This window comes from Gopherus flavomarginatus, chromosome 10 (genome assembly GCF_025201925.1).
Source record: "Gopherus flavomarginatus isolate rGopFla2 chromosome 10, rGopFla2.mat.asm, whole genome shotgun sequence".
Classification (NCBI taxonomy): Eukaryota; Metazoa; Chordata; order Testudines; family Testudinidae; genus Gopherus; species Gopherus flavomarginatus.
In genome coordinates, this window is record NC_066626.1 from 54,312,797 (window position 1) to 54,340,133 (window position 27,337).

General features: G+C 42.1%; 1 protein-coding gene across 3 annotated transcripts in view; it reads left to right on the forward strand.

Annotated features, from left to right (window-relative positions):
- The first annotated feature begins 571 nt into the window (after window positions 1-571).
- Window positions 572-27,337, forward strand: part of STAM2 (signal transducing adaptor molecule 2) — a 39,846-nt gene continuing 13,080 nt past the window's right edge. The window contains exons 1-7 of one of the 3 annotated variants that reach the window (XM_050969274.1): window positions 572-718; window positions 11,173-11,257; window positions 13,854-13,929; window positions 14,188-14,283; window positions 23,946-24,092; window positions 25,858-25,927; window positions 26,784-26,973. In XM_050969274.1, coding sequence (XP_050825231.1) covers window positions 679-718; window positions 11,173-11,257; window positions 13,854-13,929; window positions 14,188-14,283; window positions 23,946-24,092; window positions 25,858-25,927; window positions 26,784-26,973 — 704 coding nt within the window. In that variant the 5' untranslated portion in view covers window positions 572-678. The remainder of the gene's footprint in view (window positions 719-11,172; window positions 11,258-13,853; window positions 13,930-14,187; window positions 14,284-23,945; window positions 24,093-25,857; window positions 25,928-26,783; window positions 26,974-27,337) is intronic. The other 2 variants (XM_050969271.1, XM_050969272.1) reach the window with 2 other exon arrangements.

A 27,337-nucleotide genomic window follows, 5' to 3' on the forward strand; every position in this document is an offset into this window, starting at 1 on the left:
CATTTAACGCCAGGCCTTGGTTTACTGTGGCCCGATGATGCCAGGGACACTGACCGGTGTAACCCGACAGGGGTCATGCTACCTCCCTCTGCCACCCGCTGGCAGGCGCGGCGCCAGGCACTGCCCCAGCCCTTGGGAGCCCCCAGCAGGTACCTTCACCCCTTATTCCCCTGGTCTCTGGGCCCGAGACCCCCATCTAACCGCTCCCCTCTCTCGCCCCGCCCCTTCTTGCCTGTCCTGTGTCCCGCTCTCTCGCCTACCCTAGCTCGCGCCCTGCCCTGCAGCCTCTTTCCCGCACCATGGCCTGCGCGTCCCCCACCGCCCCGCTCGTTGTTAGGCAGGGACGCTCTCGCCCCGCCCCCTGTGGAGGCCCCCGCCCGCCAGTCTGAGCGTGAGGTGACTGTCCTAGTGCCTGACCCCGCAGTCCCATTCCCTGACGCGCCCGGCCCCCAGACCGGGCAGAAGCAGCTACGCGGTGGCGGTAGCGCCCTAGGCCTTCGTCCCTCTCCGAGGCTCGCTGTTCTGGTTCAGGCGCGGCGCGGGCGCACGGGCGAGCGGCGGGTCCTGCGTGGCGGTGGGCGGAGCAGGAAGCGGTCGCGGGGAGGGGGCACCTCGGGAGCTGCTGCGACTCAGCGGAGAGGGGAGCAGGCCCCGGCTTGTCGGGGGGAGGCCGCTGAGATGCCGCTGTTCGCCCCCAACCCCTTCGAGCAGGATGTGGGTGAGTGAGCGATCGAGCCAGTGTCTGGAGTGCGAGTGGCCGGGGGGGGCACTCTGTTCCTGAGCGGTGGGGGGGGGGCACTCTGTCCCTGAGCGGCGGGCTGGGCTGGGGTGGGGGGGCACTCTGTCCCTGAGCGGCGGGCGGGCTGGGCTGGGCTGGGCTGGGCTGGGGTGGGGGGGCACTCTGTCCCTGAGCGGCGGGCGGGCGGGCTGGGCTGGGGTGGGGGGGCACTCTGTCCCTGAGCGGCGGGCTGGGCTGGGGTGCGGGGGACACTCTGTCCCTGAGCGGTGGGGGGGGGGGCACTCTGTCCCTGAGCGGCGGGCGGGCTGGGCTGGGGTGGGGGGGCACTCTGTCCCTGAGCGGCGGGCTGGGCTGGGGTGCGGGGGACACTCTGTCCCTGAGCGGTGGGGGGGGGACACTCTGTCCCTGAGCGGCGGGCTGGGGTGGGTTGGGGGGGGCACTCTGTGCCTGAACGGTGGGTTGGGTTGGGGTGGGAGGGGCACTCTGTGCCTGAGCGGCGGGCTGGGGTGGGGGGGGGGCACTCTGTGCCTGAACGGTGGGTTGGGTTGGGGTGGGAGGGGCACTCTGTGCCTGAACGGTGGGTTGGGTTGGGGTGGGAGGGGCACTCTGTGCCTGAACGGTGGGTTGGGTTGGGGTGGGAGGGGCACTCTGTGCCTGAGCGGCGGGCTGGGGTGGGTTGGGGTGGGGGGGGCACTCTGTGCTTGAACGGTGGGTTGGGGGGGGGTGGGGGGCACTCTGTCCCTGAGCGGAGCGGGCAGGGCCGTTTTGTTTTCCTGCTTGGCGTTGGGAATGGAGTGGGTGTGTCGGGGGGTGACTATGACTGGGCGCTGCTGCACAGCTGAGCCCTGTGGCGTAGTCTGGTGCAGAGGCCGAAGATGTTTAACACACAGCAGAGACCACGAGGCATAGTTCCCAAGAAGTGCCCTGAGCAACGCCCCCGCACCCCACCCCCCCCCATGTACCGGGCACCTATAGGTACCAGAGGAGGTGGCAAATGTGTATTGCTTCTGTCGATTCGTGTGTGTGTGGGACCCTTGGCCTGCCTTCCTGTGTGGTTCCAAAGTTATTGGATCTTAGAAGTTTAACATTATTAAACTAAGTTGAAGAATTTAAGAAAAAATATTATGTATTTTTTTGTCTAAGCTCAAGGAATAACTGGAGAGTGTGTTAGCCTATAAGGCTTGTGATAATTATTGCTTGAAAATTCTTAGCTAATATGCTGCCTTCTTTTTGACAACAAGACTCAAAATGGCATGTTATGTTCATGTACGGCCGTTTTATATATTCAAGCTGTAGAAAGATGTCTAATGTACAGCCAACAGTTTAGGAAAAGGTTCCATGGCAAGACTGTAATTGGGACACTTTTTTCTTCAGAAAACTTAATGCCGTTGGAGACTTTTACAAATAAGATGTGCAGACTATATTGCAACTGCATACAATGTTTTAGCATGCATCTAGGAACTCTTACTGGTTTTATGTGGGTTTTTTTTTTCAGTAGCATTTTTACACTAAGAATAAGGTGCCACAAGTATTCCTGTTCTTTTTGCGGCTACAGACTAACACGGCTGCTACTCTGAAACCTGTATTTGACTTTGTGATGGCTGGTTGGTAACTGGTATGTTGTAGCCCCTGAAGAGAGGTTAACCACAGGTGCTGGGCCCCAGTCAGACGTGCTGGGAAAATCATGGTGAGGTGCAGAAGGGATACAAACCTAAACCCCTAGTCTGGAGGAAGAATGATGCTGGAAGCCTGAAACCTTGGGGAGGATGAGGAGGGGTCTCAAAGATGCAGTTAACTCTGAAAGTGTGACACAGATCACTGGCAATCTGATATGAAAGCCAGAGGAGTGGCTACATATGCAAGTTTGAATGGAGTTAAGTGGTACATTTGTTTGGCATTTCCATCTCCAAAGAGCTGGGATGAAATCAGGACTCTACTGAAGTGTATTGGGCCAGATTTTCACTCTGGTTTTAATATCTGCCAGTAAAATGTCTGGTGGAAATGAATTTGGTGGCATCAAATTAATCCTTAGCAGACATCTGTCCATGTTACAAAATCATCAAGCAGTCCTGTTTAGATGGAGCCACTGAGGATATGTCTATGCAGGGATAAAAAGCCTGCAGCTGGCCTGGGTCAGCTGACTCTGGCTCACAGGGCTCATGTTTCGCAGCTGAAAAATTGCTGTGCAGAAGTTTGGGCTTGGGCTGGAAGCAGAGCTCTGGGACTCTGCGAGGGGAGGAGGGTGTCCCAAAGCTCAGGCTCCAGCCTGATCTCAAACATCTACACAGCAATTTTTAGTCTTGTGATCCCAGGCCAGACAGTATGATCCATCCTTCACTTTACTGAGCATTAAACTTTAACTGTAAACTAATCAGAGATATATGTAATAGAAAAAAACAATGAAAAAGTTTATCATTTCAGTATAAAATCCCATTAAAATTTAAATTTGTTTTATATTGGCATTTTAAATAGTGTTCAACATTCTTTTATTTTGGCCAATTGTGGAATATTCTACACTATATGATATTTTAATGAAAACAGTGCTGCTTATGTTCTTATTCTACTATTTAAGCTAGTAGAGTGGAAGAAATGCTAACCAATTTTAAACACTTGTTTTATTAACTTCAAAGTGTGCATGCTAACAGGGTTCCCTTCAGTCTCCTTTCCTACAAAACCTATTATGAGTTGATGATGTTGACATATGATTGAGGTGAAGGTATAAACCTGCCAAACCAGCTATGCATGAGTTCAGTTCATTCTATTTGAAAGGCCTCATGAAGTCTGTTTTCTGCACCAATGAGGACACTTTTAAATGTCTCTGTGGTGTATTTGCGGGACCGGGGACCTCAGCTTAACTTTCATCCAGAATACCGGGGAAGAGTTAAGAGCTTGGAATTGCAAAATGCATTAATATTTAAATATGCCGTTCTTTAAATGTGATCCAGCTACAATGTACATGTTTTGTATGGTTATGTAATTAAACCAGGACACAAAAGTGGTGGCTTTACAAATAATAGGGCTGAATCCTGCAGTTCCTTTTCATGCAAAACGCTGGTTGATGGATGCATGAATCTTGCCAAAATAAGGATTTGTCCCTAAGGGCCCTTTTTAATAATAGGTTAGGATGTAAAAAATACTAAAATACCTGCATGCGTATTTTACAGTAACATATTGCTGCTTTTGTGTTGTTTTTATGGCTGTAACCCATATCTATGACTAACTGCCTTTTTATCTATAAAAAGCAAAAAAGAGTCCTGTGGCACCTTATAGACTAACAGATGTATTGGAGCATAAGCTTTCGTGGGTGAATACCCACTTTGTCAGACGCATGTCTGATACTTGCCTTTTTATCTGTTGTTTTTTTTTCTGGGTGTCCTTTATACTTGTGAAATTGGATTTGTTGCTGTTTTCTTGAAATACTTTTGAAGAACATATTAAACAGGATTTTACTTTGCTGCCGGTATTCTATTTTTCTTTCCGTAGTTCTTAATTCTAGATATGTTTTTGTGAAAGCAGGATCTCTTTCTTAAAGCAACAGGAGCAGATAGATAAACTCTTTATCTATAGAAAGCTTAATCATTTAATATCAAAACTGGTGTGGAAATGATTGGTGTCAGAGGATTAAGGCAATGAATAACAAACTTCAGGAACATGTAAATTTTTTAAGATCCTGTTTTCATGTATATGTTGAAAGTAAAAGACATATGCAGTTTGAAGAATTGTTCTTAAATATACTATGTGAAGTGTCAATTGCTCTTTTTAAGAATAAAGTATTCAAAGCTTTGGAGTCATTAGCTGAAAGTACTGTGTGGTGAAATAGCTAGTGTAGTAGAAGGAAGTTCTGTTTTGATTAAATAAGTTTTTAAATCCATGATTAAATATTCAGTAGGGGTGGGGCGCGTGTGTATAACATAAAGTAACTAGGATCAGTAAATCCCACTTCAGCATTGGATAAATTTGTTATAATTCATTTTCTTGAAAAAGTACAACTAACTCCAATTAATTAAATCTGACAAAGAATAGATTGCCAGTGAGCACCAGAAAAAAAAGAGCTCACCTGATCAAATGTATTTGAGAGCCATTTCTAATGTATATCAGAATAAAATTACATCTCATGAAGTGAGGAAAAATTGTAAATTTTCTTGCAAGAATTCGTTTTGATGTCGACAAAAATTTACTTGTTAGTTCTTCAGGTTTGTAATTAAAAAATGCAATGTGATATATAGAAGACATTTCCTCCTCCCATTGTATTTCAATCTCTTCTGAGAAATAGCAGCAAAATAAAGTTGTAAAATTAACTATTAGCAAAACTTTAAACTTTCTGGTTGTTCTTACTGAAAATATATTAATCGCATAATGGTAATATTTATTTACCATTTGTGAAAAAGATTCAGCAGTTAGATCAAAGCTAATACAGTGAAGAGCATCCTGTTTAAATGATATCAGTGCTGCACTAACTTTAAGTAGACAAATAGTTGTAGGATATATGCTTCTAGTTACTCTTACTAAGTGTCTGTATTTCATGATCCAAAAGAGTCAGGTACCAATCTGGAATATAGACTTTTTTATTAGTCCTAACTTTTAAAATAAAAAGTTTGAAATCTTTCACTTATTTAGATAATACTATCATTTAAAATTTCATTGTGTTGGGGAGCAAATTCTCTCTCTGGCATTCACTGTCTTGTACAAACATTTTCTCATTGTATACAAAAACTCTGCCTAGTTTTATGTAGTAGATAAGTGCGCAAGTGCTTAATCTCTAGAGACCTAGAATATAACCCTTCCATCACAAGTAAAGATGAATTTGTTGGTATTAGGCTCTAATCTGCATTACAAAACCACCACATGGTTTGTCATGACTGGTAGTCACAGCTCAAGGGAAGCCAGGACTGGAATAACAAATGTCTTGAAAGTCTAAAATGGGGTTCTTTGGCAGTGCCATAGGCACAGTTATTGCCTAGCCCCATTGCATTAAATTTGGCTCTCTGTGAATGTTAAGTTCTTTACTTTCATGAGTATTCAGTGCTCTCAAATCATACTGCCAAAGTAGCCAAGGAATGAATGTAAAAATTCACAGGCTCAATTATGTAAATTTTTGAATGCTCATTGATTTCCTTCTAAGTTCAAGCAACTGCAGTTTCCAGCTTTATGTGAAGACCTCTCCAGGTGTTCTCTGAGGAGTTGGATATTTCTTAGACTCCAGCTGTGCTTTCCCAGAATAACAAGTCTAGGGCTTTGGCTACACTTGCAGGTGTGCAGCGCTGGGAGTTATTGCTGTCTTTGTACAACTGTGTAGGGAAAGTGCTGCAGTATGGCCACACTGACAGCTACCAGCGCTGCAGTGTGGCCACATTTGCAGCATTTGCAGTGCTGTTGGGAGTGGTGCATAGTGGGCAGTTATTCCACAGAGCACCTCGTCCCATTTTGGCGCCGCGGGTTGTGGGAAGAGGGCAGAGGGTGCCGGTCATTCTGCTTCCTGTTCCAACGCCTGTGATGCATCGCTTCACATCCCAGCAATCCCTGTTTTTCCGTCCACGTTTGGCGCCATCCTGACTCTCGCAGCAATTTCTGTGGGAAATGGAACCCGAACTGCTGAGGAGTATGCTGACGAGTTTCGCCAGCGCATCACGTTTGGCAGTTGAGCTATTCATTAAGCTCCAAAGTGATGAGGAGTCCGACGATGATAGCGAGTCACCTGACGCGTACGACACGAAATTGCTTTTGTCATTCGCAGAATGCTCAGCACCTTGGAATGCTGCTTTTGGGCTCGGGGAAGCAAGTACTGAGTGGTGAGATCACATCGTCATGGAAGTCTGGGATGACAAGCAGTGGCTGCAGAACTTTCGGATGAGAAAAGCCACTTTCATGGGAATGTGTGCTGAGCTCGCCCCCACCCTGCGGCGCAGGGACACGAGATTGAGAGCTGCCCTGCCAGTGGAGAAGCGGGTGGCTATTGCAATCTGGAAGCTGGCAACTCCAGACAGCTACCGATCGGTCGCAAACCAGTTTGGAGTGGGAAAGTCGACCGTTGGAATTGTTTTGATGCAAGTTTGCAGGGCCATTCATCGCATCCTGCTAAGAAGACCCATGACTCTGAGGAACGTGCAGGACATTGTGAATGGCTTTGCACAAATGGGTTTCCCTAATAGTGAAGGGGCAATACATGGGACACACATTCCTATTCTGGCACCACCCCACCTAGCATCCGAGTACGTTAATCGGAAGGGGTATTTCTCTATGGTTCTCCAGGTGCTTGTGGATCACTGTGGGCGTTTCATTGACATTAACACAGGCTGGCCTGGAAAGGTGCATGATGCACGCATCTTTCGGAACACTGACCTGTTCAGGAAGCTGCAGGCAAGGACTTTTTTCCCAGACCGGAAGATCGCAGTAGGGGACGTTGAAGTGCCCATTGTGATCCTTGAAGACCCCGCTTACGTGTTAATGCTTTGGCTCATGAAACCGTATACAGGGAAGCTTGACAGGAGCAAGGAACGGTTCAACTACAGGCTGAGCCAGTGCTGAATGACTGGAGTGTGCTTTTGGCCGTTTAAAGGGGCGCTGGAGATCTCTGTATGGGAAGTTAGACTTGGGGGAAAGCAGCATCCCTGCAGTTATATCCGCGTGCTGTAGTCTCCATAATATTTGTGAAGGGAAGGGTGAAACATTCAGTCAGGCATCGACCTCTGAGGTTCAACGCCTGGAGGCTGAATTTGCACAGCCAGAGAGCAGGGCTACTAGAGAGGCCTAACACAGGGCTTCAAGGATTAGGGATGCCTTGAGGGAGGAATTTGAGGCCGAAAACCAACAGTAATGTTTGGTGCCTTGCACGGGAGTGAAGTGCTGTGGTTACAATGTTAGTCGGAATCTGTTTTTCCTAAGCTGATTTGCAGTGCCTGTTTCTTTCCTGGGCTAAGGTATCGTTTGACTTTCTGCAATAATAAAGACTGTTTTCAAAGCCAAGAATTCATTTATTGAAAAGAAAATAACTTTATTGACAGACATACAACATTTTGGGAACCTAAAAGGGCAAGGGGGTGCGGTGGGGAACTGTACAGTCACAGGTTTGAATATGTCATATCTGGAGTGCTGTGCAATGACTGCTGCACTTCAGGATGCCTATACTGCATGGTGATGGGGGTTGAGTGCAGAGGGTAAGGGTCGTAGTTCTCAGGGCTGGTTGGTGAACGTACAGATGTTGGAGGCAGCTGGTGGTGGTAAGAACCTGGATTCAGTGGAAGGGGGTTTTGAGCTGACATTAGAGCACAAGGGAAAGAGCTTTGGGACGAGGTGGGAGGGCCGGCACGGTAGTGCTCTGCCTGCATGGCTTCGAGTGCCTGGATGGAGTCTGCTTGGTGCACCAGGATGCTTATCAGCTGCTTTGTGCTTTTCTTCCTGGCCTCTGCGTTTTTCTGGTGGATCCTGCTTTCCCTTTCCCTCCAGTCCTGCACTTTTTGATTCTCTCTTGCAGCAGGTCGTCTCTGCTTTTTCGCGGCTTGTTCCGGAGGTTTTAGAGTCTTTCAGCTGTTGATAACACGGGCATCCGAAAACTCAAGGTTCCTTGTAGAAAGGCAAAAAAGGCAACAGTTAACAGAGGCAGCATTGTTTATCTCACATCAGACAGTTATTTTCACACAGTGAAGGAGTTTACAAGTCTTCACAATAGCATAATTTTCCCATACCAAAGAGAGTGCACATAACCCACAGGAGCCCTGAAATGGTGAGTAATGGGAACTGATTGCTTCAGGCCTGTACTGGGGTTTCTGTGCGTTGGGGAAAGCAGACAGCTGCAGGGGGCACCTACACTGAACAGTCTCCCAACATTTTCCACAGGAGTTGATCCTGGAAGATATCTCGCTGCTGCAGGTCACCTGGAAAGAGCGGGAGGGTCTTCTACAGCAATGCGGATTCCGCCCTGACCCCATGCAGCTTGCCTGTGTGCAGCAATGGTCCCCCCACCCCTCGCGGCACAGTGGCGCGGACACGTTAGCCTGACTGGGACAAGGACCACAGTGGCTCTCCCAATAAACTTGCGCAAGCGCATTGCCCACACTCTGGCTGAAACTTTTGAAGAGATTACCGAGGCTGATTACCGCGATGTGATAGACCACATCAATGGGCTATTCCACATCTAGGCATGCATCCCTTACCCTCCCTCTTCTCCCGAAACATTTCCATACTGAAAATAAATCCACTTACCCAGAACCCACTCTTCTGCTTGTCCTTCACCAAGTACTGGCTGCTGTGACTGGCCACCTTCCTCCTGGCTTGAGAAGAGCTCCTGGCTGCATGCTTCCTGGGACTCTGGGGTGTCTCCCCCACCCCAGTACCCTCACTCTCGGTTTCCTCCTCCCTCCCCTTCCTCCTCCACCTCCCCCCACCCGCTCTGAAGTGTCCATCGTGGTCCTCGGATTGGCGGTGGGTCACCCCCAAGTATCGCATCCAGCTCTTTGTAAAAACGGCAGGTCGTGCGGGCAGCACCAGAGCAGCGGTTTCCCTCACGGGCTTTGCAACAGGCACTCCGCAGCTCCTTCACTTTAACACTGCACTGCAGCATGTCCCGGTCATAGCCACTTTCCAGCATGGCCCTTGATATCTGCCCATAGGTTTCGTAATTCCTATGGCTGGAGCGCAGCTGGGACTGCACAACTTCCTCCCCCCAAACACTGATGTGGTCCAGCAACTAGCCATTGCTCCATGCTGGGGCTCGTTTGGCGCGTGGAGGCATGGTCACCTGGACATATTCACTGATTGCACTCCATACCTGGCTGAGCAAACAGGAAGAGGATTTTTAAAATTCCCGGGGCATTTAAAGGGCGGGTCACCTGAGGCCAGGGCAGTAGAGTTCGAACTGATGAGCAAAGTGGCTGAACAGGCATTCTGGGATACTTCCGAATACCTCTGGAGGCCAGTAACAGTGCTTTTGGTGGCCACACTGGCGGAGGAGCGCTGCATCACCAGCGCTGCAGTCGTTATTCCCCAGGCAGAGGTAGAGTACAGCCAGCACTGTATACAGGGAGATACAGCGCTGGATGTGCCTTGCAAGTGTGGACGGTGTGTGAGTTGCAGCACTGTAAAACCACCACCAGCGCTTCAACTCTCCAGTGTAGCCAAGCCCTTGGGTGTAGTGGCGGTACTGTGGCCAACACCTTAGATTCATATGCCTCCTCCTAGGTTCACCTGTGTGTCAATATAAGATTTCCAGGGTCACTGTTGGTTGCTGCTGCTCTGGCTGATTTCTGGAGTCCACTCCCTAATTTGTAGTCAATCTAACCCAGAAAGTGGTTGCAACTGTCTCTCTAACTATTGAGCAGTGAAGCTTGCCATCAGAGAAATAATATAATTACAGGCGTGAAATAATGCCGTAATGGTATTGCAGTCAAGAACTCATGCGGTTTCAGAATAGTTGCCATTATAGAGCACCAGTACAGTACAGTATTAGAGACTTAATGGGTTTTGATGGTTTATCTTATTGCAACTAGGTACCACAAAGGTTATGATACTGCCAGGCCTGCTTGTGAAACATTTTTGATGGAACCCAAAGCATAAATCTGATTGCTTTAGCTTTTCCACATTGAGTGGAGTTAGAATGTTTGTTTTTAAACTGTAACAGTCTAAAAATAAATGTTAAGACAATACACATACTCCTCTAACTTGTTACTTGAAAATTATTTATTAAATTATTATATATTGTTTTTGTGATTAAAATGACATGGTCCCACTGTGATATCTTATAGTTCAACTTGTGAGTAGGTTACTAAATGACATTAGGCCTCAAAGGGAGGTGCAGTGGGTGAAACACAATAAAAGGTCAATAAGTAGAAACACTTCGGGTGGATCATGGATTTTGTACAAAGAGCAGTTTGTGTTTATCACTGTCTTTTCCTCTTACCAATTCCTGACATTGGCGAACTGTCACTGAAAGTCTCATGGAAGAATATGTTTTAAGAAGGTATTTGAATAAGGGAAAGGCGAGTTTATGAAAACAGTTAAGAATCACCTTTTCATTTTTTTTAACGACCTTTATGAAATGTGTAACAATGTACAAACTTAACAACCTTGGAGAAAATCTAAATACGGAGGACTGTGACTTCAACATGCAGTAACTAAACTAATTATGTAGCATAGTATATAGTTCAATGTTTAATGCTGTAAATTATTAGGTATTCTTTTTCATCTTTTGATTTTAATGAATGCTAATCGTACTTTGTCTTGATTCATAATATAAAGTATCTTGTGTATATAATAAAATACTACCTATAAATGCAAACAGGGATTTAAAGCTGTTTTAGAAATTAGTAAATGTTAGCATTAGTTTAGAAAAGACATTGCTCTTCTTTTAATTATTTATATATAGAATGGTGGTTCTGTCATATTCTGAAAGGAGCTAATTCACCAAATTATAAATGTAAAGTCTATCTTTTTCTTTGTAGAAAAAGCCACAAATGAATACAATACCAGTGAGGACTGGGGTCTTATTATGGATATATGTGACAAAGTTGGCAGTACTCCTAATGGGTAAGATGCATTTCAGCTTCACAATGTCTTACTCCACAGTCACTTAAAAAAACCCCAACACAACATGCACCACTGTTAGAGGAGTGGAGCTTCCTAAAATGTGTGTCTGAGTCAGCTATGCAGGAAGTAATATGATCAATAAACACTTTCGTAAACAGTTCTAACAATGACCATGGTTGGCTCTAAAGGCTCCGAGAAGAAGTTTTGAACCTGACTGAAGTTTCTTCCAACAGGATTTCCTTCAGAGTAATTGGTGTATGTTGGACTCATTCCAATTTTTATGCAGTATTGCACAGTAAATCAAGTTATTCATGATAAATGAGAGAGCATGAAATTACTGAAGCATTCAGGCCAGGAGGAGAAAGTACAACTGGATTCATTGCAGAAACTTGTCTAAATTGGAAAGTTACCTATGATGAAAAATTAGGGCTAGTCTACACTGGCAACGCTAAAGCACTGCCGCGGCAGTGCTTTAACATGCCTTGAGTGGTCGCGGCGCAGCTCTCTCCCAGTGCTCTAAAAAAACCACTTCAATGAGGGGCGCAGCTACCAGTCCTGGGGGCGCTGTTTACACTGGCGCTTTACAGTGCTGCAATGTGCTGCGCTCAGGGGTGTTTTTTTTTCACATCCCTGAGCGAGAAAGTTGCAGCGCTGTTAATTGCCAGTGTAGACAAGCCCTAAGTGTATATGTTTTACAGGGATGTGTAAGATGGATGGAGGCCAAAATGGAAAAGAGGGGGGTCAAGATCAAAATGGAGTTTAATACATTTAAACACAAGCAGTTATTCAACCGTCCTGTAATAGTCAAATGTAACTGCTGATCTTTGCCTCTAGATTGGCTGACTTTTATCAGTCAAGAGTAACTCATTTTTATAATGTTATCTTCGCATTTGTCTTAACTATCAACATAGAAGTCTTATCTGTCTGAAATCTTTTAATGCTTAAGTTTAAGATTACTGAACTAAAATGATTTAAAAAAAACATTATTTTTCTCTCTATATGTGACATCACACGCTGGTCAGAGTCTCTTGTTTGTGTGGGCTGTAAAAAAAAAAAATGAAATTTTAGTTATAAACAAAAATTGGGAGGGTTGGACTAGATGTAACCACTGACAGCACTTAGACTGTCTTTTTGCGGGGGCGGAGGGGTGATTTTGCCCTTACCTCCCCTAGGGTACAAGAATGCAACCTCTAACTTGATAAAGCTCTTCTGTCCTCATGATCTCCCACAACTGGACACATGTTTTGGGCTCCTTAGCCTTTGAGAAAAACAAGTCTAAGCTTTTTTCCTAACACTTTTAATATCTATCCATCCGTGTATATTCCAAATGATTTTTGTACAGCTGTTGGGTTAGAATGATTTAAATCTCTTTTGTTGAAACAAACCCACTGTTTTTAATCAGGTTGAAGCTGTTTAAAAACTGACTTTAGAATTAGTGCTATTGTAATTGTAGATTAAAATCTATAACAAGCTAAAGTATGTATGATGTGGGCTTTTTAATGCCACTACTGATGACATATCTTATTTGAAGTTTACAAAACTGCTATAGGCAAAAAACAAAATACTGAAAATCAAGGCCCTGATACAGGAAACACTTAAACAGGTCTGCACTTCATTGAATTACTCTTAAAAGTAACTTTAACAGATGACATATGCTTAAAGTCAACAATGTGCGTAAGTGTATGCAACCTTGGGGCTATAGTTGTATTTTAACTCTTCTCTTTCAGTGGTATAAAATATTTGTTGTTTTAAGACAAAACTGCTTCAGTGTTGATAATGAAAAGTTGTTTAGACTTTCCGTATACTAACAAAGCTCTTGTGGTCTCTATCTACCACAGGCCCAGTTTTTCAAAAATAGATTAAAGTGAGGCTTCAAACTGCAAACCTGATTGAGGAATATAGCCTGATAGGTTCAGAAAGTTGAAATGTTTCTGTTGAAATTCAGTATATCAAAGGTGGTGTTCGTTTGCAAATGTATCGTGGGCTACTTGCTTATAAATTTTGTATTTGTGGTGTTTGCACTGTAAGAACGTTAATGAAGTTCTGGACTTACTTTTTCAGGAGAGATAAGCATTTTAATTGTGAAACTTCTTAGTTGGGAAAAAAATCTATAAAACCTGAAAACTTTCCAACATTTAAGAAATTAAAAAAAAGTACTGAACAGCTACTTCAGCAAGTTGACTCTAAAATAGGTATAAAGAGCTAACAACATGTAAATAAGATTTAAATTTTAAAAAATCATTGTTTTTATCCACCTTGATATGTGATTTTTTTCCCCCAGATATCTAGACAAAATGCACTTTTTAAAACATGGCAATTGCTTCTTAGTGTAGAGGATCTTCTTCCTTGTTGGCTACTTCAGGGCCATCTCCTTTAAGTGGTTGTCTCTCCAGCCATTGGTAGTAATTCCCAAGCTTGCACTGTTATGGAAAACTTGAGTTTTGGGTTGGCTACATTGCTAGCTTTAAAAACTTGTATTGTACGTTTCATTGGCTGACTAAACTTCCCTGGATGATAACTATATGGTGACACATTAATTTGCAATTCACAGTGACTGAACTATACTATCACTGATATTTTCTTAATTCTCTTCTAGAGCAAAAGATTGCCTTAAAGCCATAATGAAAAGAGTAAATCATAAGGTTCCACATGTTGCTTTGCAAGCACTAACGGTAAGTAGACTATACATTATTTTGCGGAACTTTACATCTGTATCTTTATGTACTCAAGCAACCATAGTGGCCAAACTCTGTCCTTGAATACATGTATTTAATTCCAGATCAAGTTGGTAGGAGTTGGCATACTTTATTAAAGGTGGAATTTAGCCCTTATTACTCACTTTTTTTTAAAAACAACAAACACTCGTGTTTTGGACAAATCACTGCCATTGCTGTCTTCAACATTTTTTGCAATTTTATTTCTGTTGTCAGCTGCTAGGAGCCTGTGTGTCAAACTGTGGAAAGATTTTTCACTTAGAAATATGTTCCCGTGATTTTGCAAGTGAAGTACGTGGTATAATAAATAAGGTAATGTGTTATAATTTACTAAATATACTTAATATAATAATAAGAATGGGTGAAATTCTTGATATGATTTTGCTTTGTGCTCTCAATACATTTGTGATAAAGCCTAGTTTATATGCTATAAATAACATTGTCCAATTCTGATGCATTTCAATATACAACCGACTGACATCTTACTTATCACTGAAATCTGTGAATGCTTTCATTTGTGTGGGGGAAATGCTAAGGAAGTGACTCTTGCAGATATCAAAAGTTATGATTTAAATCATTTAAAGCTAGTTACTGTGGGAATCTTAACAAAAATTTATGGAATCTTCCTAAACTTGGTTCACTTGGTAATGTTGAGGTCTCCCCTACTTGAAGAAACTATCTTTTGCTTGAGCGGGAATAAATTCATAAGGAAAAATACTAACCTAAAAATGTTTAGGTCGACAATAGTAAATGTTTAAGCTTACTTTGAGAAGTAGAAAGCCTTCATTAGATTTTCTCCATCTCAAAAGGCACACACAATGCTAACAAAAAAGAAACAGGAAAGGAAGATGAATAGTCTCTTGAACCTTGCCATATTGGCTTACAGGTCAAATAGATTTCCATATTTTGAAGGATATAACTCCTGTGATGCCATTCAGCACATGCTCAAATTATAGAAGGCAGTAGGTAAGAGAGAAGCTGTAAGGGCTAAAAATGGATTTCAAAGAGCAAATAAGTAAATATTTAAAAACAAGAAATCAGGGTGGATTTGATTTAAATCAAATGGTTTTCAATCATGATTTAAATCACTAGTCAGGAAGATTTGATTGAATCATGGCTTTCTACATAAAAGTGCATTCTTGTTGGTTGTTATAACCTTAATACGTATTATTCACAACTCAAAGATACGTGTAGGTTTTATTTTTAGAAGGTACATACTATACATTTTTAAAGTGATTTATTTTGAAAACTTTTCAGGTTAGTTTTACAACTCTGTCAGAAAATGAATTATTGTTTAGTTATTTCATTTACCAAAGGTGAATAATTCACCTCCCACTGACTTTATAAATATCTCCAATTCAACAGGTTAATCATTAATATTTGGAGGATTTTCTTGCCACGCTGTATTAGGAGGAGAACATCACCAGACAGACATTTAAATTGTTTTATTTAAATAAAACAACAATGTTATGTGGTCTGGATTTTTTTCTTCAACAGCAAACATACAATATTTTAATAAAACAAGCATATGAATTTTTGAATTCAGTTAAACATTCAAGTTTTTTAAAATCAGGTTTGTTTTTGTTAAAACTATTTTTAACTAAAATAGTTAAATGATACTTAAAACTAAATAAATAAATGTAAATTGACTCTGTCAGCCAGGTCAACATGAGAAACTTAAAATATTGGCTTTTGCAGCTAATTCAGTCATCTTCACCTTCATTTTCCTGTTTGTTCATAATCTAGAAAAGAAAAACAAGTTTTCCTGCCTTTTCAGGTCCCAAACAGTTTCTCAATTTGGAATGAATTAGTCCAAAGGAAGAAAATATTCTTTCTACGCTGGCAGAAGAAGCTAATGCTGTTAAAAGTGAGATTATCAATTCAGCAATCTCTGAATCCAAGTGCTTAAGTGACTTCCACCAGTTCACTGGTGTGACTTTCTTTAAAACGTCACCAAACATATATTTTTTGAATGGTTCACCCTTAGCTCTGAAATTTATTGTAGTTGGCATTATGGAGGGATGATTGCTGTATGTCCATGTCATAGCCAGCTCTTCTTCTTCAGCCATTAAGGTTTGACCCTGGTACCGAGTATTGAGAATATATGCAAGAAAATGAGCTGGAGATGGTGCTTGTCTCATTCGTTTTTTTTAATGCTTATAATTTAACTTGTCATTGCATATTTCTCTTTTTAAGATTTCACTCAGTTCCTTCCAAATTTCAACAGCATCAGCAATAAAACAGCTATTTCCCTGAATTTTGTTCAAGGCTACCGAAATAGGCTTCGGGGTGCTCAGCATGTGTTCAACATTTCTCTTAAGCCCAATGTTGAAAACTTTGGCTGTGACCATGCCATCTATATTTTCACAATTTTGTTCACAAACTCATCACATCAGGCCGGTTCTTGATATAGCTTTTAAAACAGTCTACTACTGAGTTCCATCGCACGTCTTGTGGGAGAGTTAGCTTGGTGCCTCCCACTTTTTTCAGAGCAGCTGCTGCAAAGTGGTTGTTACAGAAGTATTTTGCAATTTCAACATCATTAGCCTTTTATTTCTGGAACACTGAAGTTTTGGCTAGGAGGTGCATCAAATGAGCACGGTAACCATATGTTATTAGCTTGGGACTCTCTTCTAAATAATTTCTTCTCATCTTGGATACATTTGCAGCATTGTTTGTGACCAAGCTGCATACTAGACATTTGAATTTTTTTTGACAGTTTCTTATAACTTTTACTGCTACTTCTTGTAAGTATTCTGCTGAGTGTGTATTTCCTGATGTATCAACTGTTTCTGTAAAGAAGACATTCCCTTCTTCTGTTGTCACACAAGTACATAAACAGGATCATTGTGGACATTGCTCCACCCATCAAGACTCAGGTTAACAATTCATACGCCTTATCCAGCAACTTGTCTGCAACATCCGCTCTGTTGCGTGGACTGTCTTGATGACTGAACCATGTTAATGAAGTGTGGGTTTTCAAACAGAAAGGAAAGTTTGTTTCAATTTTTTCATCAATTACCTCTTTTTGTAATCTGGTTCTTATCACAAACTTATTTGTGGTTGTTTCTGGATGATGGAGATTTTTCTTTTTGCTAGAGGTGATATACTGTGGCTATGTGACATACATGATGTGACTGAAACACTATCATTGGCAGATAACTCTGAAACTATAAAAAATGATGGTAATCTTGAAGGTGCATAGTCTTCAGAATCCTGTATGTTGAGGATGGATTTTCCTAAACAAAATAAGTCAATGCAATTATTTAATTATTATTACCAAACTGCTCATTTAGTATTACTCATTGCATTCACTGACTCTCAGTACTACTTTAAAGGTGAAATTGTAAAAGGAAGATCTTATTTCAGCTATTTATTTTTTATCACAACTGCACCTAAAATGATAGTACCATAGAGTATCAACTGTATTTTTTGCTCAAACATGAGAATTCAAGAATAGTCCAGAAGGAAGACAGGCAGTCCCTAAAAAAGAAGTATGAAATAAAAAAGTTTAGCAGCCTGAAGATCCTACATGTTCCTCTCATCATCTTCAAGGCAGCTTCCTCCTGAGAAGGAATACTTCTCATGATGTTGTTTCATTTGGGCAACCAGGCCTTGCATTTCTTTGTTGCACTGTTTGCATTTTGCACGCATGCCTGTCTTACCCACAGGTAGAGGAACTTCATTAAAATATTCCCAAACTGGGTCTTTTTTATGGCCTGCTGCCATTATTCCCTTTTAGTGAAAGAATGGTATGGTAGATCTCAAATCAATGAAGGGTACACTCAGAAAGACCTCAAGACTTCTGGAATATGCTAGTCAAACAGTTTCACTTTTGTTTCTACTGCCTGTCCCTCCCTTTTCACATTTATCTCCAGACTTGTCCAGATCTATTCTGCCCCCAACAATCTTTGATTCACTGAACTTTTTGAAACTTTTCACTTTTAGAGAGAGGTAAGGGATTGACTCTGTGTACACATGTTTGCAGAGGGACAATAGGGTTGAGATCTGTTATTTCTCACTATTTTATATATTTTTTAAAACTTTTTTGCTGTTAACAAGCATGTTGTCTCTGGAGACACAAATCCACAGTTTGAGAACTGCAAAACTAAGCATCTCTGATGATATCTTCTAGATTGAGCACTGAGTCCAATTGGGTAGATAGAAAGTTTAACCTAAATAATCTATATAGAAGCCCCTGAAACCCCATAAGATTGGGTCCCTAATCCATGAACTATTGAAATTTATTTACAAAACTTTTCTTAAACATTACATGAATATATTGTCTCATACTATAGAATTAGAATTTATAATCCCTATTCCATGATGAGATATCTTTGAGCTATAATCAGAGGGGTAGCCGTGTTAGTCTGGATCTGTAAAAAGCGACAGAGTCCTGTGGCACCTTATAGACTTAACAGACGTATTGGAGCATAAGCTCATACGTCTGACGAAGTGGGTGCTCACCCACAAAAGCTTATGCTCCAGTAAGTCTGTTAGTCTGTAAGGTGCCACAGGACTCTTTGTCTCTTTGAGCTATAATGTATCTTAATTAAAACTATCTTTTGCTTTTTCCTCAAAAAGCATTTTGTCAAAAAAATCCAATTAAACCATTTTTAATTAAAAATCGGATTTTTTTTTCCACCCTGCAAGAAATTCTAATATGTCAGAATCACGAAGCCTGGTGAAATAATTGGTGAGTCAAGTGGATCACCAGGTGTTAAAAGGAGTAATTAAGAAAGCTGAGGATTTTGTTGAGAAGCTAAATGACTGTCTTCACCACATAGGCTGTTGGAAAATTTCCTAACCCCAGATCTGTTTAGTATTTTTTTAAATGTGAGGGATGATCAGAAATTGAGGCATTAGAAGAGATACTGGAACACACTGATAATTTAAAAAGCAATAAGTAACAGGGCCCAGATGGTACCTCCATGAGTTCTGAAGAATCCCAAGAATGAAATGACTGAGCTGCTAACAAAAGTATGCAATCTTATTTTTAAAAAAAGTGACTGAAACAGAGGATTGGAGAATAGCAAATGTTTTACCTCTATTTAAAAAAGGCTTTGTGGATGATCTGAGATATTAAATACCAGAGTGCCATGTATCTTTACCTGGTAGACTGGTTGACATGACAATTAAAAATAGAATAATAAAACATCTGGAGGATCATGATATCGTGCGACCTAATCAGCATGGTTCCTGCAAAGGGAAATAGTGTCTCATTAATTTGGTAGAAGTGTTTGATAGTTCATAATTTGGAGAGGACATCATTGAAAATGACTAGAGACATGGGAAAATTCTACTATGAGAAGAGATTGAGATTGTTCTTTTTAGAAAGGAGACAAATAAGGACATAGGTATATAAAATGATGAGTGGCATAGAGAAGGGAGGTTGGGAATTCTGTTCATGCTGTCTCTCAACATGAGAACAAAGGGACAGTCAATGAAATTACTTTGACACAAAGCATGATTAGACTGAAACTATGCCACAGGTTATTTCAGTGAGGCGAAAAATTTAGCAAGACCAAAAAAGAGTTCGAAAATGTATATGGGTAACAAGAAATTCCAGAGTATTTAGTGCTAACAATTTGTTGAAAGGGATCTTAAACTTTGTTTCAGAATTTAAGCCGATCTCAGTTGGGGATTAGAGGAGCAGGAGGGCAGATTATCTCACATCTGCTCACTCCCACCCCCGCTCGTTAATCTGAAACATGTTGTACTAGGCATTGCTGGAGACAGAATACTGGATTAGGTGGATCCAGTTTTGCAATTCCTATGTTTGCTGACCTTATTCAGGAAGAGGTATTGGTTAGGAGACATAAAAGAGAAAAGTTTTATGGTGGATTGTGGAATGGGAGGTCTTCAGCCCATGACCACCAGCTCTTCGATCTTTTTAATTTATTTTCAGTTCTTGCTCCTCAGGATGCTTTGGAGAGATGGTGGTTTGAAGTTACTCTATCAGATTCTGTCATCATCCATCATCTGGATGTTTAGTTCAAACTGGTCTCCCATATTAGAATGACCTCTGCTGTTTCTTCCTTCTGACAGAATTCCTTATGGTTTACCCTTTAGGAAGGAACAGCAGGAGGAATAAGTATCGAAGTCTGCTCTGTCCTCTTCCCCAACCCATCCCCTTGTTGCCAAGATATCTGTCCTTCATATTCTTGTCAGACAGCACTTGTAGTTGAGAAATGATCCCTCTAATTCTCTTGAAGAATGGGTCTAACTAGGGATGTTGTTCACCAGGTGATTGGGAAAGTCCCCATTCTCCCCTACTGTCTCTTCATCCCTTCATAAGAAAAGATCGTAAGAATGAAAAAGAGCATCAGAGGGCTTCTTCCTTTCTTCCTTAAGAAAACTATCCCAGGGCTGCATTTCACTGGAAATATTCTTGTGCTGATTATTGAACATCTTAAAGAAGTTTCTCTGGAGTAAAAAATGACTTCATTATAGCAGATAAATGTTTGAGGATTAAGACTAAGTTTCTGTTAATCTTGTGGTAACATTGTTTTTAAGCTGTATTTATAGTCTATTCTGGAGCATTACCTTTAGTAGTAGTATAGGAGAGAAATACTATCTGGTGATGACTTGCCTTTTGAATGTGGCTTGCAAACTCAGGTTCAGGTTCTTGGCTGGTGTAAATTGGAATAGCTTCATTAAGGTCGATGGAACTATGCTGACTTACAGCATCTGAGGATCTTGGCTGTCTTGTGAGAGAGGCTGAAGGGTTTAGAACTGGTTCCCTTATTATATGAAGATCCTTTAAGAATAGAGCCATTGGAACACTGTTTGATAAAGTGAATAATTTTGTCAAGGTTAAAGCAAATTCCACTAACTAATCTGAGGTCTTTGAAGGTATGCCTACGTGGCAGTTACACCCGCAGCTGGTCTGTGCCAGCTGACTGGGGCTAAGGGTCTGTTTAAGTGAAGTATAGATAGTTGGGCTCGGGCTGTCTGAGCTCTGGGACCCTCTCACTTCACAGGGTTTTAGAGTCCGAATGTCTGCACTGCAATTAAAGAGCCCGTTAGGGTATGTCTACAAAGCAATATAAGCCTAGGGTAGTGGAACGCGAGTCAGCAGACCTCTGTTGGGAACTCTGGGCTTGAGCCTCACGCTGCATTTTTAACCGTAGGTCAAGGATTTTCTGATCCGTGCTTGAACCTAGGGTTCTGGTGTCCACGCTGCAGTGCACAAACCTGAGTCAGTCACCCCATCCCAGAATGTCTAGCGCCTTTCCCTCTCCCCTGGTGCCAACACTCTAGTCGTGCAAACGTGTTGCACTGTGGGAAAACTACTACACACCCTGTTTCCTAACTGTAATGGTGCTATTGGTGGGACTCCGATGCCCATAAGGACCACATGAGTACATTAAGTCTTTTGGTGGGTGTCTCTGTAGAATGACTGCAGTTTGAGAAGGCTTTATACTGAACTAGCATCTAATCTGAGAGTTGGGCTCTCCACCTCTAGGCTGAGTCACACTGGCAGGAAAATGCCCATGTGCACCTGTTCTTAGGATAATTAGGACATCAGTCTTCAGGGCTGCCACACTATTAAAATGAAACTTTGCAATTCTTTTCAAAATGAGACATTCAGTGAAGGTGTTTTTGTTTGGGTTTTTTTTGTCTTTTTGTTTGTTTGACATAAAATGTAGGTTTTGGAGGAAAAACACGTTGCCTCTTCACCCCCCAAGTTTATCCCTGGAGCTTTTGTGCAGTGTGCTCCAGCACCTCCCAGGGATCCCTGCTCCTGCTGAACCTTGGGAGGCAGGGATAAGGGATCCACAGGAGGTTGCAGGAAAATTTTGGGGCACCCCTCACAGTGTACCCTGCCTGGGCACTTCTGCACTTGCAGCCCCAGGGACAGTCTGGGAGTAAGGGACAGCGCACAGAGTGGGACCAAGCAACTGGCCTGCAGGGAGGGAAAACAGCAGAGCTCCTAGCTCAGCACAGCCAGGGGAGGAATGACCCCCCAACATCCTGGCAGCTGGGAGCTGCCTTCTGCCTGTCAGTTTTGCTCTCTGCTTTGGGCAAACATGTGCAGCAGTGTAGAGGAGCCAGAGCCATCACCGCAGGAGGCTGTAGGGAGGTTTTGGGACTGGCTCCCACTCATTGCCCTGGTAGCATGTACTGCCCAGAGGCTCCTGGACAAGTAGCCCCAGGGAGAGTGGGGGGCTGAAGAGCGGAGTAGGGACCAAGTGGCTGCCCTGCAGGGAGGGGGACTGTCTGCAGTGCTGCGCCAGGAGCTCTACCACTCCCCTTCTCTACAGGGAAGCCACTTAGTTCCTGCTCTTCTCTCTGGCCCTTGTCCCCTGCCCTCTGCGAGGCTGCGTGTGCAGGGGTGCCTAGGAATTGTGCACCAAAATCTGTCTTTGCAAAAAGCTGCTTCTGATCTGTCTCCACTGAAAACCCTGCAGGATCTCTGATAGCTTGCTTGCAAACTGGTGTTCAGGAAACAATGGGTTAGCAGTAATCTGAGCTGCTGCCCTTTGGAAAGGGAAGTGTGGCTTCATTTGCCACAGAGTGCAGTAGACCACACCAAAGATCGTTGGCATAGAGAGGGCTAAGGAAGTTGCCCCAAGAAACTCTGGAGGACTTTCTGGACCTGAGTCAAGCTGGGGCCATGTGCACAGAGGAAAGCAATAGGGTTTGAACCCTGAGTCCCCGCTTAACACTGGCTTGGTCCCTCCAGACCTGCAGGGATCCTGGGACCCTAGGTTTGAGCCCTACGTTAACACAATTCGTGTATGGATGCAAGTGGGGGGCGTTAGGCTTGAGTCCAGGCTCGAGTCTGGGCTTACATTGCTGTATAGACATACCCTTAGTCTGAGCCTGATCCAGCTGACATTGAACAGCTGGGAATTTTGAAGTGCTGTGTAGACATACCCTGATTTAGAAAGTTGCTGTGCTTTTTCTTTAAGTACTACAGGTTTTGTATTGTAGACTTACATGTATACATGCTGGTTTGGGGGGTTGCAGTTCATGCTGATCTATTTTTTTCCTTGTCCTGAGGATTATTTATCTGTTCTGTTTTAGTGGTTCTAAAAGTGTAAAGGTGAATTTTTGCCACCTTAAATTTTGCATTTGTCTCTGAACAACACCGGTTCTAAAGATCTCACCTCCTTATGTTTTCCTCAGATTTTGTATAGGAGTTTAGTTAGAGTTTTCAGTGTGTTTTCTTACCTTATGTCTTACTCCTGGTGTACGTTTAATGTTTTATAAAAAGTCGCAGGCCTATAGCACATTATATAGTGAGTACGGCTGGCCAGAGAACATCGTCTTGTGAAAAATGGAGAGCTTTTGAGATTTGTCGTAGAACAAACATGAGACAAAGACAATAGCCACATTTCAGTAGACTGTTAGGGGACACGGCAATGCCACCTACCTTGCATTAGAGGGAATATGGTGTAGGACAGTGGCGCTCAAACTTTTTTTACTGGTGATCCCTTTCACATAGCAAGCTTCTGAGTGCGCCCCCCCCTCATAAATTAAAAACACTTCTAAATATATTTAACACTATTATAAATGCAGGAGGCAAAGCGGGGTTTAGAGTGGAGGTTGACAGCTCGCAACCCCCATGTAAAAACCTTGCAACCCCTTTGAGGGATCCCGACCCTCAGTTTGAGAACCCCTGGTGTAGGAGCTGCTGTGCTGTCTCTGTGCTACTGGAGGTATCATCCTGTATTGATCCTCCAGGAGCTGGATATGCTGGTTGTGATACCAGACTCCATTAATGGTAGAAAAAGTCCATGCTGCACTTCCAGGCTCTAGACCTATATGTATAATGCTCTTTTGTACGATATAATGCACTATTTAAGACATGGTAACATCATATAAAATCATAAATTTATGTGAGTGCTTATTGTTGAATCTCCTTTTATGTTACAGGGTTTTGAATTATTGGCATTCAGTGATTTCTGCTTTTTATGTCTATAAACATCCCTCCCTACACAGTATTATTTAACTTTGTCTTATAGGCTCATCCTAAAGTATGTGAAAAGCTAAAAGCTTTAATGATGGAGTGGTCAGAAGAATTTCAAAAGGACCCTCAATTTAGCTTAATATCTGCAACTATTAAATCTCTTAAAGAAGAGGGAGTAACTTTTCCTACAGCTGGATCTCAGGTAATGACAGATATAATTCTGATCTGATACATGCTGAAAGACTTTTTTTCATATTAGATTTCTAATGATGTGCTTGTGTTATGAATATGGAGGTAAGACTGATAATCTATTGAAATGACATCTTTCTGTTGCTTTTTAAAAGAGCAGGTTATAAAACCAGAGGTGCCTGGGTCTCAGTTTAAGAGTGACCTTCTCCTTTCCACAACCAGGCACACATCTGTTCATTTTGCTCTTTTACTTCTTTCCTGCCTTCAGAATGTATGAGTGGATGACTAAGTTGTGCTGCATGCTGCCACTGTGGAGACTGGAGCGGCGCCTGATGCCTGACCATCCCAGACTAAGTCAAAACTTTTCTGAGGTGTCCAGTAGCATGAATTTAAATGCCTTGCCTGTTGTCCTCCCTACAATGCACTTTCTAGGTGTTTCTGTAGCACCAAAGGTGACTGTCTGAAAACCTCACACATTTAACTTATTTATCCTCACGATGCCCCATGAGATGAGTATTGTTATCCCTGTTGTCCAGATGGGGAGCTGAGGCATGGAGAGGTCAAGTGATCTACTAGATGCGTTTAATCTGTTGCAGAGCTGGAAACAGGTCTCCTATATCCCTGTCCTGTTTCTTAACCACACAACCATCCATCCATTTCAGGAATTGCCCTTCCTCTGTATGATGGTGCTACCCCTCTATCCTGGTATCTCTTATAGCTAGTATGGCTAGTTCTCTGGATAGTAGGTGTATGGTACATTCCAGAATTCGGGTAGAATAATCCTAAACAAACAAGAAAAAATATTGTGTGTTGCATAAAATAATTTCATGAACTTTTAATCTTGCCCTACTTAACATTGAGAGAGGTGTTTTTTGTCTGCTAGCTAGCTGGGACTTGTCAAAACAAAACTAAGAGTCTGGATTTGGAGGTAAAAGCATATGCTGTAAATGACAGATATGGCAGAGATTTGAATTAATAGATGGAGAGTTCTTCGACCAGGCTTGCACTGCTGAACTACTGACAACAAGTTACACTTCATTGTCTCTCTTGTGGATAAAATTTTATGTTTGGGTCTTGACAGGTTGAATGTTTTCAGTTATATTACTTCATGCATTGCCCTGCAAATAAGTGAGATTGAAGAATTCATTGTTCATTAACATTTGTTCTTGCCAAAAATGTTTGTTAGGACTCATGAGAAACAGTATCATTGCTAGGGCCTTACACCGAGTGTACTGTTGCTGGGCCTCAAAGCCCCTTCTCTGCTAGGGTTTATGAAAGCTTCAAGGAGACTCCCATGCCGTTGTGTATGCTCCTTGCTTTTTTCCTGTTAATCTCTTTAATGTAGCAGATGACCAGTTTTACTTCCTTTCTCCCTCACACCCCACATTCGTAGGGGTGGAGGGTGGTTCTTCGTCCTCACAACGAAAAGGTCTTTCTCCTTTCTGTAAGTCCTAACCTAGATGGTGTTTAGTTGACTTCCTCTGCTGTTGCTGTGCTTTGAGGGAATTGCATTGCAACAGTGGGGAGTATGACAGGCCGAGGGCATACTGTCCTGCAGAGTGGGGTGGAAATAATAGTAATAAATGGTTTCCTTGTGTCTAAAACAAACAAAAGGGGGGGGAAGAAGGGGGAATACCCACTTGATGGCGTGAAATGATGGGCTGAGGTAGGTATGTAATACTGTTACATATACATTCCTTTTAAAAAAACAAAACACTGCAGAGCTTTCTTTTTTTGCTTGAAACATAGCTGTATTCATGTTGCCAACTCATTTGCAGACTCTCACAAGTGCTGCCAAGAATGGTGCATCATCAAGCAAAAACAAAGAAGATGAAGATATAGCTAAAGGTAAATTATTAGTCACAGCCTTTGGTTAGAAATGTAATACTTATAAGTGTTCTATACTTGTTCTCTGAAACACATTTTGTTAACATGCATAAATTTTCCACTAAAAAAGAAAACAAAGTTGAAATGCAAAGTTTTGTACCCAGAGAAAACTGTTCCGCAGAATGGAAAGTGATAACGGTGTGGGAGGCTAGGAGAGAATAATATGCTGCTTTTAAAAAAGCTTTGGAGGAGGTGGTGGATAAGAGGTATTACATCCATATGCAGTCCACTGGCATGGGCCTTGGAGGGACTGCTTGTACTGCAGCTGTTGTTCTTCTTTATAGAGCTCTTGATCTCCTCTTCCCTTCTGCCCCATCCCCTTTCTTCCTCCCCTCCCCATCTGTCAGCTCTGAAAGATGGAGGCTTTAAAATGTTTTTATTCTTTATGCTCTCATGTTGTGCAGATATCCGTACTCACATGACACAGCAAAGAATTTGTATACAGATTTCTGGTACTATCAGTAACATCACTGTCTTAGCATGAAAGCTGTGTCTTACAGTGAACTTGAAATTCCTATTGTAATTAACATGTTTGCTTTTATAATATATTTCAGAACTTGTTTGTGGCTAGTTTCTTTTGAACTTTCAGATTGCAGGGCTAAGTAAACTTATTGGAGTTTAGACAGGTTAAAAGTTTAAGAATAAGGAATTTGAATTCAAAATACCTTTAATCTGAAAAACAGATCTATATTGTGTACTTCATTTTTAAAATATATTATATGAAATTGGTCTTTCACTTTTCTTGTTTCAGAAACTAAAATTTATACATAAATAATAAAATATTCAGACTTACTTTTTTTTATTTTCCAAACCGTAGCTATTGAATTATCTCTGCAAGAGCAGAAACAGCAGCAAACGGAAACTAAATCCTTATACCCATCTGCAGAAATTCAACAGAACAGTCAGAAGGTCTTAAGGAAGGTGCGAGCCCTGTATGACTTTGAAGCTGTTGAGGACAATGAGCTCACGTTTAAAAGTGGAGAAATTATCATCGTTTTGGATGACAGGTACAGTGTGTTTTTAGATGAAGGTGTGTTTTAGTATTGAAACATGATGTTGGCTGTGAACATTTAAATTGGTTCTTTATGAGCTGTGTCCTGACTGTTTTTGTTTTCTTTTTCTTTCTACAACTCCTGATATTGCCTTCTTTTACACCATCCGTTACACTTGGGACAGTTTTCCAATTAATAATTTCTAAGCATCTCTCATTTTTCTTTCAATTACTTTTAGCTAGCCTGTGCATGGATCTTCTGTTGAAGTCAACAGAGCCCTTTATTAACATCCATATTTCATTTGTCTTCAGTTTAGATCTGTACTGTTTGTCTTTAGTCTATAAGTACTTTGAGGCAAGGATTTTTACTTTTGACCCTG